The sequence below is a fragment of the Sodiomyces alcalophilus genome, assembly GCF_042370955.1.
Source record: "Sodiomyces alcalophilus JCM 7366 unplaced genomic scaffold ACRALscaffold_6, whole genome shotgun sequence".
NCBI classification, from domain to species: Eukaryota; Fungi; Ascomycota; class Sordariomycetes; order Glomerellales; family Plectosphaerellaceae; genus Sodiomyces; species Sodiomyces alcalophilus.
In genome coordinates this window covers 3,224,889-3,237,047 of record NW_027263537.1, presented here as the reverse complement: position 1 = coordinate 3,237,047, position 12,159 = coordinate 3,224,889, and the positions used below count along the sequence as shown (strand labels likewise).

Genomic DNA, 12,159 nt, shown 5'->3' with positions numbered 1-12,159 from the left:
ACCTATAGAGTAGGGGGGAGCTAAATTTCGAAGCTATAGTAGTAACCGAGTCTGGATCTCTGCGTTTAATATAGGAAGATATACCCTATTAGTCCGTAATTTAAATAGTAAGCCGTTAACAAAGTTAAAAATTAAAAAGGCACTTAAAAGACCTTACCGTAAGATACACCGTAAGTAACTGCCGGCCCCTCTAAGAAGTTAATAAGACCTTGAAAACCACCTATACGAAATCCTGTTCCGATAAGCCTAAAGGGATTACTTAAAGAGTTATAAAGAGATAGGCTTATAGATTATAGTGCCGAAAGATAGGGCGAAGGGGCATTAAGTGCTTAGCTGTATATAGGTAATAACCTATAAGTTTAATAAGCACGGCTTTTTATAGAAGTGTAAGGCTAGATTAGTGGTTCGCGGAGATTAATAGTATCAGGACTTATTAGAAGATATATATATAGCCACGCTCGCTAGTCGCTCCTTTAGATTATTAATAGCGATCACCGCTTATTTCGACCTATCTTTAATATAGTATAATATCGTTAACGCTTTTATACACGCCCCTTTACCCTATAATATATATATACGGTTCCTGCCCGGGACCGCGGTACCGGGTTAATTACTGCTACTAAAAAAGGCGCTATACGGGCTACGGGAGTCTTTATTACTATAGTAAAAGTATATCATAGAAGTGCTAAAAAGAGACGGGTTTAAGATAGTGCCATAAAAGCCCTGCTATTTTATACGCTATAGGCTAATCCTGTTTTTCTATATAGATAATATCGTGATCGGCTTTAAGGAAGACTTTAGGGAAAAGATAGAATAGGCTATCGTAAGCTTATAAGAGCACTACGCCCTGTAAGGCGGGTAGCCACTATAATGGTTCCTTAGGATTAAGGTTAATCTGGACCGTCCCTCGAGGAGGATATAGCTATTATAACGCGATTATATCGTGAAGGTAGGATATCTATTATTAACGGTATCTAATTATAAACCCATAAGCCCTATAAAGCCGGCAGAGCTACTATAGTATACCGGGAAGTCTACTATAGTTAAAAGCTATTAACAAAAGATAGGATTAGTACTATACGCTATAGTAATCACACGCCCCGATATCGCCTTTATGGTATCCCGACTCTGCAGATTTAACGTAAATCCGAGCCGTTAGTATTACGAAGCAGCCGACTATTTAATCCGATATGTATTAGCTATATAAACCTACGCCTTAGAATTAGGTAGTGGCGACTCTATCAAGGTGTTCACCGACGCGTCCTTTACGGATAATTTAATTAATCGAAAAAGCAGCTAGGCGTTTATAATACGTCTATTTAGAGGCATAGTAGCCTAGCGAGCTAATAAGTAAGTAGCGGTGATAACGTTAATAATAGAGGCAGAGCTGCTCTTGCTGGTATAAGGTGCGAAGGAAGGGATATTCACGAAGAGGCTATTAGAGGCGATGGGTATGATATTCGACGATCCACGATTAAAGATACGATATGATAATAGTTAAACGATACGCCTATTAACGGCGGAGATCGCTTAATTAAACACGCGATTACGATACGTGGATATATATAACTATTAGTTACGAGAGGCGTAGCAGTGTAGAAGGATTAAAGTTAGCTACGTTATAAGCGCCGATATAATAGCCGATGGATTAACGAAGGCCCTGTCTAGGGAAAAGTTTATAAGCTTTAGAAAATAGGTGGGAGTGATAGATATATAGGGACGCCTTTATATAAATAAGCTAGAGGAGATCTTACCGGAATATCTAGAAGAGCTAGAAGAGAAATTCGATAGGAGCTACGTGGACGTTATGGAAGGGGATATATCGATAGAAGAAGCCTATGAATAACGTTAACTAAGCAACTATTATACAGTTATTTAGTTAGGGGGTGTGTCGCATAGGCTGGCCTAAAGCAGGTTCGGAGCGGGTTATTCGGGGCCCGAAAGTAGGAGTGGATCTGCCGTAGGAATAAGGGCAGGAATTTAGCACTACGATCAGAGATTTCCACAGAGTTAATTGAATCAATAAGATCGATCGCTTAATTTTTACGTAACTGAGTTATACGCTGTTTGCAACAAGCCCCGAGTCGGACGGCTATATATAAAGGCTTAGGTGGTTCCTAAGCTAGAAGCTAGTCTACTCCTTAGGTAGGAATTTAACTATCCGAATAAGGTTAATATCCTTAACTCACGGGACGCTATCCAGATTAGGTCCTACGAAGGTCTTATCGTCCCGGTATATATCTTCGCTAAACGTTCGCTAATTAAACGCCGACTAAAAGCCGCTAAGCAGGTTACTATTCCGCTATATTAATATAGATTCGTCCTATTTAAGGAATAGAATATAACCTTAGACTCTATAGAATTCTAACCGGATATTAAGGGCTTACTAAACTATATCCTTAGCGAAGGGATATCTATCCTAATCTATAACGCTAGCGGCCGGCCTTTATTTATTTCCCGGGGCAGTAAGCTAGGGTATATAGATCCCTTTTACGCGGACAGATACTTTAATATAGAGTAGGATAACGCCTACGATATTCTAATAAAACGGCTAAAGGCCGCCGAGAAGTCCCTAAGTCCGGAAGGATAAGGCGATATCTTTAGAGGGTATTTACTTATTAGCGGGAAGCTCGAAATCGCTAAAAGCCCGGATACCCCGACTAAAGCGACTTTAAAAGACGTGACTATTTATAACCACGGACCCCGCTTTATACGGCGCTTTACTAGGATTATCGGTAACTACCCTAAGGTATAGACGGACTAAGGCGTTATTAATATAGATAAGAAGGACTATATACGCCTTCCCCTAATTAACGGGTAGTATACCTAAAGGATTAGCTAGAAGCTATACCCGCTTAGCTATAAAGACTAAGCCTTTTTAGACTAGACCCCGGATAGACTTTATAACCAGGACCGTATAGAATAGACGTTAGTATTAACGCCCTTTAGTGCTCTGGTTTTTATTATATAGTAAGAGGTAAAAGGTAAACGTAAAGGCTATATAATAGTCGACCTTTATACCCTAAATATAGTTATTATCCTAGATATATACCCGATACCGCTCTAGGATAAGGTTATTAAGTACCTCTAAGGGAAGAAGTTTATCTTTATTATCGATACCCGGGCTTTCTTTTACTAGTTCCTTATATACGAACTATAGTATAAGCGGTTTATTATCGTTTCCTAATAGGGATAGGAACGACTAAAGGTCGCCCTAATAGGCTTCTATAACTCGCCCGCGCACGTCTAACGCTATATAGACTAGCTCCTTTACCCGTACTAAGACTTTATCTCCGCCTTTATCGATAATATTATTATCGTGTCGGATACCGAAAACGATTATACTAAGTACCTAAATATAATACTCTCCTTATTTAGTAAAAAGAGGATTAGTATCTTTCCCGATAAGTCCTTTATCGGATATCCGTTAATCTAACTACTAGGATTCGAAGTTAACGTCCTCGGGCTATCGAATACTAAAGAATATACTAAGGCTCTATAAAAGATTAGCCCTCCGACTTTTCTTTAGTCCTTAGAATATTAGATCGGGATAATAGGGTGGTTTAGCTATCTTATTCCCCGATTCTCTTATCGAATCGCTCCCCTTTAGTAACGGAAAACGACCCTTCTCGCTAAAGCTTATTAAATCAGGAAAGATAAGGGATAGGCCCGTAAGGCGTATACTAAACGTATAATATTCGAGGCTACTATTAAAGAGTTAGCTGCGTTTTATAATATCACCGGCGCTTTTACCTTAGACGCTTACCTATTCCACTATATCCTTACTAAGATCCTCTTTATCTAGCTAAACGCCTCTAAAAGGTATAGGTTCTCCGCTATACTCTTTTAGTTAGTTAATAAGACTAAATGGCTTACTAAAGGAACCTTTAAGAAAACCGATGTTTAACTAGTGCTTTATATTAGTAAGGGGCTTAACGCCGCTAAAGAAAAATACTAGCCTACGGAACTTAAGGTCGCCTGCTTAGTATAGGCCGTTCGTAAGACTCGTACTATTATCTAGTCTATATATCGTAACCCGACTATAGTCCTTATAGACCACGCCGTAACCGTTAGTATTATAAAGTTAATAGTCCTATCTAGCACCGATAAGACTAGGCTAAATATAAAGCTTACTCTCTCCTCCGAGTTTCTTAGCTAATTCTAGTTAGATTATTAATATATCCCCGGTAAGACGAATATAGTAGCCGACGCTATATCTCGGCTACCTACCACCGACGGCCCCCTGGCCGAAGGTCTAGGCGAATTAGACCAGATTTAGGAAGACTAAGCTGTATACTATATTAGCGAAATCTAAATAAAGGATAATATATAATAAAGGATTATTAAAGGATACGCTAACGATTTAAAGTAAGCACCTATCCTTACCTAAACCACTAACTATAACTTCTTAATTAAGATCCCTTTTAAGGTGGATAATAGTCTCCTATACTAAGTGGATTTAAATAGGAGAAAACGCCTTTATATCCCCTTCTCCCTGTATAAGGAATTCCTCTAGGCCGCTTATAATAATTAGTATTATTTCGGAGCTAAACGGATATAGTATAATTTAATTAGCCGCTTCGTGATCCTATAACTCCGTAAAGAGGTCGACTTATATATCGCGTAATATAAGATATATCGTACCCACTAAACGGATTAGCAGGCTCTCCTTAATAAGATATAGCCTATCCTAACGCCCCTAATCCCTTTTTATACTATCGCTATAGACTTTATTATCGGACTACCCGAAGTGCCCTTTATAGGGATACCTTAGTAGCGTAAAGGCTTCCTTTTATTTAATACCCTCCTAACTATCACGGATAAGTTCTTAAAGGCCTCCCTGCTTATCCCTGGCTATAGCACCTATACCGCTAAGGACTAGGTGTCCGTGCTCTTTTAAGCCCTCTAGATAGGTAACTAGGGTATCCCCCGCGCTATTATCTCGGATCGTGACCCTAAGTTCTTATTAGACTTCTGGATAACTCTATAGACGGTAGCCGGAACTAAGCTAAAGTTCTTAACGGCCTAGTATCTCTAAACCGATAGTATTTCCGAGAGGAAGAACTAAACCGTCGAGATCGGGATACGTATATACTTAGCGGATAACCTAAACGCCCTATAGCCGAAGGTGATTATACCTTTATAGTTTAACCGAAATAACGCCTTTAATAAGACGCTCGGCTATATACTAAATAAGATACTATACGGTACTAAAATAAATAGCCTGCTTAACCTAATCGGTAATATTAACCCTAAGTTCGTATATAAGATATTCTAGGACGATATAAAACTTATTATTATAATAGCATAGATATATATAAAGCGCCTATACGATAAGAAACGGTATAATATTCGGTTCTAGCCCGGTAACCGTGTATATATCCGCCTTAGCCGCGGATACTTACTCCTAGGTAAGGCTAGCCCTAAGCTCGGTGCTTAACGAATAGGCCCCTTTAAGGTCCTTAAGTAAATATCGCTACTAGCATACCGATTAGATCTACCGAAGACCCTTAACGTGCACCCTGTTATTAGTATCGCTTAACTCTAAATAGTTAGGTTCGCGGAGATACCCGAGACTAAAGGACCCGTCGATATATAAGATAGGGACTAAGAGTAATAGCGGGACCTATATAAGCATTATAAGATCGAAGCTATCCTAGATAAACGGATTATTTATAGGGGAAGAGGTAAGCTATATACCGAGTACCTTATTCTATAGAAGGACTGGCCGGACTAGTAGAACGTCTAGATACCAGCGGATATAATAGAAGCTCCGGATTTAGTGGAGGAATTCGAGGAACGTTAAAGAGCTTTAGAGGTGCTTTATTTAGTATTAAAGGGAGTAAAAGAAGTTAAAAGACTAGAGCCCGGCGAGCTTTAAAGAACCAAAGGGACCTATTTAGCCTTACGGCGAAGCTAGGCTGGAATTAAAGAACCGTCCCTCTTAATAACGGACACTCCTTTAAAAGGCATAACCGGTATAAAAAGAATAATACTATCTAATCTCGAACTAGTAAGAATAGAAGCCCTACCGGCTATATAGCCCTAGCATACACGTAAATCAGCACGGCTGGCTTAAAAATAAAAAGATTTCCTTAGCCACCTATATCTTTATTATTCCCCTTTATTCTTCACCTATAATCGAGCGATTATAATAATAATTATAACCACGTTCCCTGCTCGATTACCTATTAATATAGCCTCTATTCCTATTATAAGCCTTATATCCTAATCGTACACTTATCGTGCCTAATTCTATTACTAGAGTCTGATCCTATACCAGGAAACGCTCCTATCCTGTATTCACTATTATACACACCACCTCCTTATAATCTTACCTACCGACCCTATTATAACTCTATGCCCCCTATCGCTAACTTTTATATTATTAAAGAAAGGCGAAGCCGTCACTGTGCAGAACGGCTCCGCTAGGGCCAAAACAAATAACCAACCAATAGGCTAGCCGAAGCGAGGGTTAGGCTCGTCACGGTTCCGTATCTAGAGCTAAGGGTCCCGAGGAGACGGTCGCCGGGCCTCTAGAAGGGTCGGCAGTGGTCTGATCAGGGGAACGGATAGCTATAGATAGGCAGGCGGGCCTACGGTCGGCTCTTCTGGATCGTCTAGATATCCGGAAAGGAAGGATGATGCAAATTGTGATTGTGATGGGTGATAGGTGATGATCGTGAAAGATCGAACAAAAAGCTAGCTAGATATAGTGGGTCTATTCCGAAGAATAGCCGCGTACAAGACCAGATCTCTGGGACTAAGTGGTCACGTGATATCCATAACGTCTAGACCCGGAACACGGGTCTGCCCCTCTATAATCGGCCCCAAATTATCAAGCCACGCCTCGTGGTCTTGATAATTTTAACATAACCAAAACAACAGCATAACCGTCCTAAATATATCTCTATTGCCCTGATCAGGGCATCCACAAGCAGCCTGTACAGCAACAGCTTCCGTATCGTCTTTTTTCCTCGCGCGTGTATTCCTGAAGACGTCTCTCGAAGACGCAGGCTTGAAGGACGGTGACCTTATAGATAGAGGTGACCTCGTAGGTCCTTCGTACGCAAGCCAGGCGGCGGCGGCGGCTTCCTCGGTTCCGTATAAGGAATAAGCAACGCGGCGGCGGCGGCAAATAGGCGGCGGCCCTAGCGTAGTCTTCGAGAAGACCGTGACGTAGGACGTGACCGTGAACGCATACATAGGGTAGGCGGCGGCGGCCTTTTCGGTCCCCGGTCATAACCGCAGGAATAAGGCAACGCGGCGGCCCTAGTAAAAGATTAACGACGTAAAACGCAGAACCAGGTAGAAACAGCTATAAAGATCGTGATAGAAGAATTAACGGCGTAGTTCGTAAGAGCAGGTGATAGAGAGTCTCGAGGTCCATAGACTGGTCAGGATTTCGGAACCACATATTCTCGGGGTCCATAGGAATATCGTGAGCGACGGGCCTACACGAAAGTCGGTATCCCACGTCTCTCGTAGAGTATATCTATCTCTTTCTACTACCTAGATTAAGGCAGGTAGTCCACTTCGGTTCGTAGGCGTAAAGCACGCAGGTCGGATCTTTTCGGCGGTGGCGTGGCATAGCACGTAGGAAGGCAGGTCGGTTTATCGGTTCCTTCGTAGAGTCGGTAGGCGAAGAACGGAATCGGGTCTCGCGGCAGGAATATCGGCAGGACTCTTCGAGGCGGCAGAATTCGTGGCCGGGCTCGAAGGAACAGGAAGAAGAGAGCAGGATCAACGAGATTAACAGGATTAATCGGATTAACAGGATCAATCGGATCAACTAGATTAATCGGATCAACAGGATTAATCGATTAACTGGATTAATCGGATTAACTGCAGGCAGGCGGATCAGGCTCGGGCTGATCAGAGGAACGAAGATATCGGGGGAAAAGAAGAGTAGTAAAAGAGTAGGAAAAAGAGAGGAAAAAGGTGAGCAGGACGAGCTCGTGGTGACTCTGCCGGCAGAAAACAGCAGGCAGGATCAAGATCCAAAAAGAGTAGGCGGGCTTAGTGGTACGTGGTCTGCTTCGAAAGAGACGACGAAGATATCCAACGCGTACCGCCAAACCAACCAACAACTCAATAACCAGCGATCCAAATTAATCGAAATTAGAACCGTTTGATTCCTCTTCTTCTGATCAGGCTAACGTGGTTGCGAGCGAAAGAAATGGCGAAGAACTGTAAAAGATATAGTCTAAGGAAGAGGTGAAAAGAAAGACTGAAAAATCCGTGCAGGCGGCTCCCATAGACTCATGGGCTGGGCCCCGGGCCTAGTTGTCTATCGGCCCTAAAGCTGTACGAAGAAGCTCCTGCGCGTATAGCTTTCCACATAAAGAATAGGTTGGATTAGGGTCTTTGTGTGGAAAAGAAAAGAGGCGGGCAGGGTGAAATCGGGGGAGGGCAGGACTATATCCATTGGCCCTAAAGCTGAACGAAGAGGTCCCCCTCGAGGGCAGCTTTTAAATAACCCAAAAATAATAAAAGATAAGAGGTCCTGATTAGGTTAACGGAGCAGTTTCGGGGAAAAAAAAATCCGGCTCTAGGGCGTACTTAAAAGAGACGCGGCCCTAGATATAAGTCCACGGAGACGCGGCCCCCGTCAGGAGCTAAAACAGCTTCCACGGAGTCCACGAACGACTTCTGCTTCTAGAAAACGATTCTGTTACCCTGATCAGGTAAAGGGAAAGGCGGGAAAAGGAAAAGGGAAAAGAGGGGAGGGAAAAAGAGGTGGGAGGAGGGAGGAAGACAGCGAGGAAAAACAGGATCAAAAATCCCTCGGCCCCAGAGGCGAATCCACCCAAAAGACGTCAACGCCTGTTCGGGACCATAGAGTCAACGGGGCTCTTCTTCACGGCGGGCGCGGCAGAGCTATCACGGGAGCTCTTCCGGATCACAGAGCCAACGGGGCTCTTCGTCTTCCTCGGGCACGTACGCCGACGGTGGCTATCCTGACCGCAGGAATAACACCTGATTAGGCGAATAGGATCGTGCCGGGCGGCGGGACTCTCTTCCTGACTCTGCCGAACGGGACTCTTCCGTGGAGTCGTATTTCTGCCGCGGTGGCGGCGGTGGCTTTTCCGACTACTGCTTCTGCTCGTGCTACGGCTAGCCTCGGTAGGCTGCCCACGAGCAACGTTACCGTTAGTCTGATTAGACGAACGGGAAGTAAACGGCAAAGAGATATCGCGTGCCCTTTAAGCGTGGAGCTCTTCCAGGGCTGCCTCGCACGCCTTAAGCGTGACTCTCGCGAGGACCTTAAAACAGGAGGTCAAGCCGATTAAGAGGAACAGGAACGTATCCCACGCGCGACCACCTCGAGGAGGCTGACCGTCCCGGTATTGTATCCTCCTCCTTCCACGACGTCGCCGTCGTGATGCCTTCCTCTTATATTGCGGCTATTGATCTGCAGGCAGCCTCTGCGTCGGGATAGACTATTCTTTCTAAGCAGGCAGTCTCTGCTCTTCCGGATCCGTGGTACTCGGGACCGTCGAACCGGATCCGTGGGACTATTAATATGCAGGCAGTCTCTGCGTCGGGATAGGGTTGTTTTATGGCTATTACTGACAAGCAGGCAGCCTCTGCTCTTCCGAAGTATTATCGGGATCGCTCTTCCGGAGGCTCGGGCCCCGGGACACTGTTTTTGGTGTTTTTGTATATAGTGTTTTTGTTGTTTTTATTATTGTATTATAACCGGAATCAAAACTCAAACTCGAAACAGAATCTTCTTTCGGACCTCTTCTTCTGGTGCCCACGTAACGCGATATTCTTCCAGGCCTTTTCCAGAGCCCTTCGCCCGTCATTAGAGGACTAACCAGCAACCGTATCGTATCCGAACGCTCAAGACTCGAAGACTCAGACTCAAAACCGAAGCCTAAAAACCAAAGACTTAAAGGCTTAAAACAGAACAAAGGAAACCGTAACCGTATCGTATTAATAACGCTAACAGGCCGTTTGTTTAGGCAGGCCGGAACTACCCTCGTGCGCAGGAATCCCACGCCGATTATATCCGCCTCCGAGCACTAATTAAAGAAAGGCGAAGCCGTCACTATGCAGAACGGCTCAGGCAGTATGATCTCGGATAAGTCTTCGATAACAGGAGTGCTTAAGACCACGAAGTGCATATAACCAAAATAACACACATAACAAGGAGACCTTTAAAAGAGGTTCCTGGAGGTGCGCGCTGCTCTGATCAGGGTAACGTAGCTTGAACGAAGTGAATACAATAAACGTGGCAAAACTTAGGGTCAAAAGGATAATAATTATATAGGATAATGATCATCCTCTGTGTCTGGGTGGCGTCGCCACGTATATATAATGTATAAGATAAATAAAAAAGCGCGCGTCTTATGACGTCACGTGACGTCCTAACAATATGGCACTGGGTCTCCGATCCACCCCTCTATAGTAATTTTTATTTGATTATGATATAGCTGTTGCCTATAGTAGTGGTACTGCCTGTTAATATGCTTTACCCGTTTATGAAATTCAGGGTTTTCGGCGAGCTTCTTTGCACTCTTACTATCTATTAAGATACTACGAATCTCGAGAGTATTATTATTATTATTATTATTATTATTATTATTATTATTATTATTATTATTATTATTATTATTATTATTATTATTATAATTATTATTATTACCTATTATATTAGAATCTAGACCTAGATTCTAGAGTATATCTTTATATAGATTATAAAGATAGATTCCTTCTTTAGAAGCTTCTATAAGAGCCATATATTCGGCCTCTATTATTAATAAAGCAACGACTTTTTGTTTAGTTAAGGTCTAACTAACGGGGTTATTTACTGCTACGCAGTAAATATATCCTGAAGTCGAGGTTCTATCTTCGATTATATCTGAAAAACTGGTATCAGAATAACCGTAAATACCAAGGTCTTCTTTATTACAGTTATATCAAGGACCGATATTAGGATATATATTTATATAAGCCCAGATTCGATTTAACGTAGTAAAGTAGTCTTACAAGAGATTACTTATATAGCAAGAACACTAGTTAACTAGGTAGCTTATATCCAGTCTTAAATGAAAGGCTAGATATAATAAAGCCCCGATTTCCTGTTAGTATTTATTTATATTATTAATTATTGCTTATTTAAGATTTAGTACTAGGACCTTCTTATATATACAAGGGGTGTCAACCCTTTTCAGACTTCGTTTATTATACCTTTTAAGTATCTTATTAGTATAAGGCAACTGGCTTATGGAAAGAGTCTTGTTTTCTTTATTTATATTTATTATATGGCCTAGAAAGGTATTTATTTCACCTAAGTCTTTAAGTGTAATATCTTTAGACATCTCCTTAATGAAATAGTCTAAGGTGTTCTTAGAAGGGCTTAGAGCCACGATATCGTCCACGTGGCACAGAAGAATAGCTCGTTCTTCTATTATAGTATTATTATTTTTATTATATTTATATTTATAAAAGGTAAAAAGTCCGTTATCATATTCAGAAACCCGGCAACCTTGCTTAGATAATATCTTAACCAGGTAGTTATACCAGAGTCTAGGACTTTGTTTTAACCTATATAAAGCTTTATTAAGCTTATAGAGTATTATATTATTATTATTTTCTAAGCTATCTTCTTTCTCGAAGCCTATAGGTTATATAGCGTATATCAGGGTATTTATATTGGTATAAACGAACGGGTTTTTAACGTCGAACTACCTGAATTTCTAGCCGTGTAATACGCCTAGTATTAAAGCTAGTTTATAGCTTTCTAGCCGGCAGGTAGTTAAAAAGGCTTCTAGATAATTCAGACCTAGAACCTGTTTAAACCCCTGAATAACCCACCGAGCCTTATATTAAATAGCTTCGCTAGAGCTATTATATTTAATTCTGAAGACCCAACGACCTCCTAGTACGTGGTAGTCTTCTTTTATTTTATTATAATTATTAGGCGTATTTTTTATACTTATTAAGTCCTAGTGTAGAGGGGCAGACCCGTGTTCCGGGTCAGGACGTTGGATATCACGTGACCACGTACGCGGTCCCAGGGATCTGGTCTTATATACGGCTATTCTTCGGAATAGACCCACTATATCTAGCTAGCCTTTTGATCCGATCTTTCACAATCATCACCTATCACTTATTATAATTATAATTTATATTATCCTTCCCGTTTTG

General features: G+C 41.9%; 2 protein-coding genes across 2 annotated transcripts; one reads left to right on the top strand and one right to left on the bottom strand.

The window, feature by feature from the left end:
* Positions 1–6,641: 6,641 nt before the first annotated feature.
* On the top strand, positions 6,642–7,828 carry ACRALDRAFT_1093570 (uncharacterized protein; the record flags this gene model as incomplete). The annotated part of the gene is made up of 5 exons (XM_071019680.1): positions 6,642–6,673; positions 6,939–6,966; positions 6,998–7,028; positions 7,059–7,099; positions 7,184–7,828. 5 exons carry the CDS (start codon positions 6,642–6,644, stop codon positions 7,211–7,213), a joined length of 162 nt encoding a protein of 53 aa, XP_070873734.1. The 3' UTR covers positions 7,214–7,828.
* A 948-nt stretch (positions 7,829–8,776) lies between these two features.
* Positions 8,777–9,812, bottom strand: ACRALDRAFT_210086 (uncharacterized protein; the record flags this gene model as incomplete). Its single annotated transcript, XM_071023029.1, has 7 exons — positions 8,777–8,826; positions 8,907–8,955; positions 9,029–9,063; positions 9,316–9,407; positions 9,491–9,518; positions 9,578–9,646; positions 9,716–9,812. 7 exons carry the CDS (start codon positions 9,810–9,812, stop codon positions 8,777–8,779), a joined length of 420 nt encoding a protein of 139 aa, XP_070873733.1.
* Between the last annotated feature and the right edge of the window lie 2,347 nt (positions 9,813–12,159).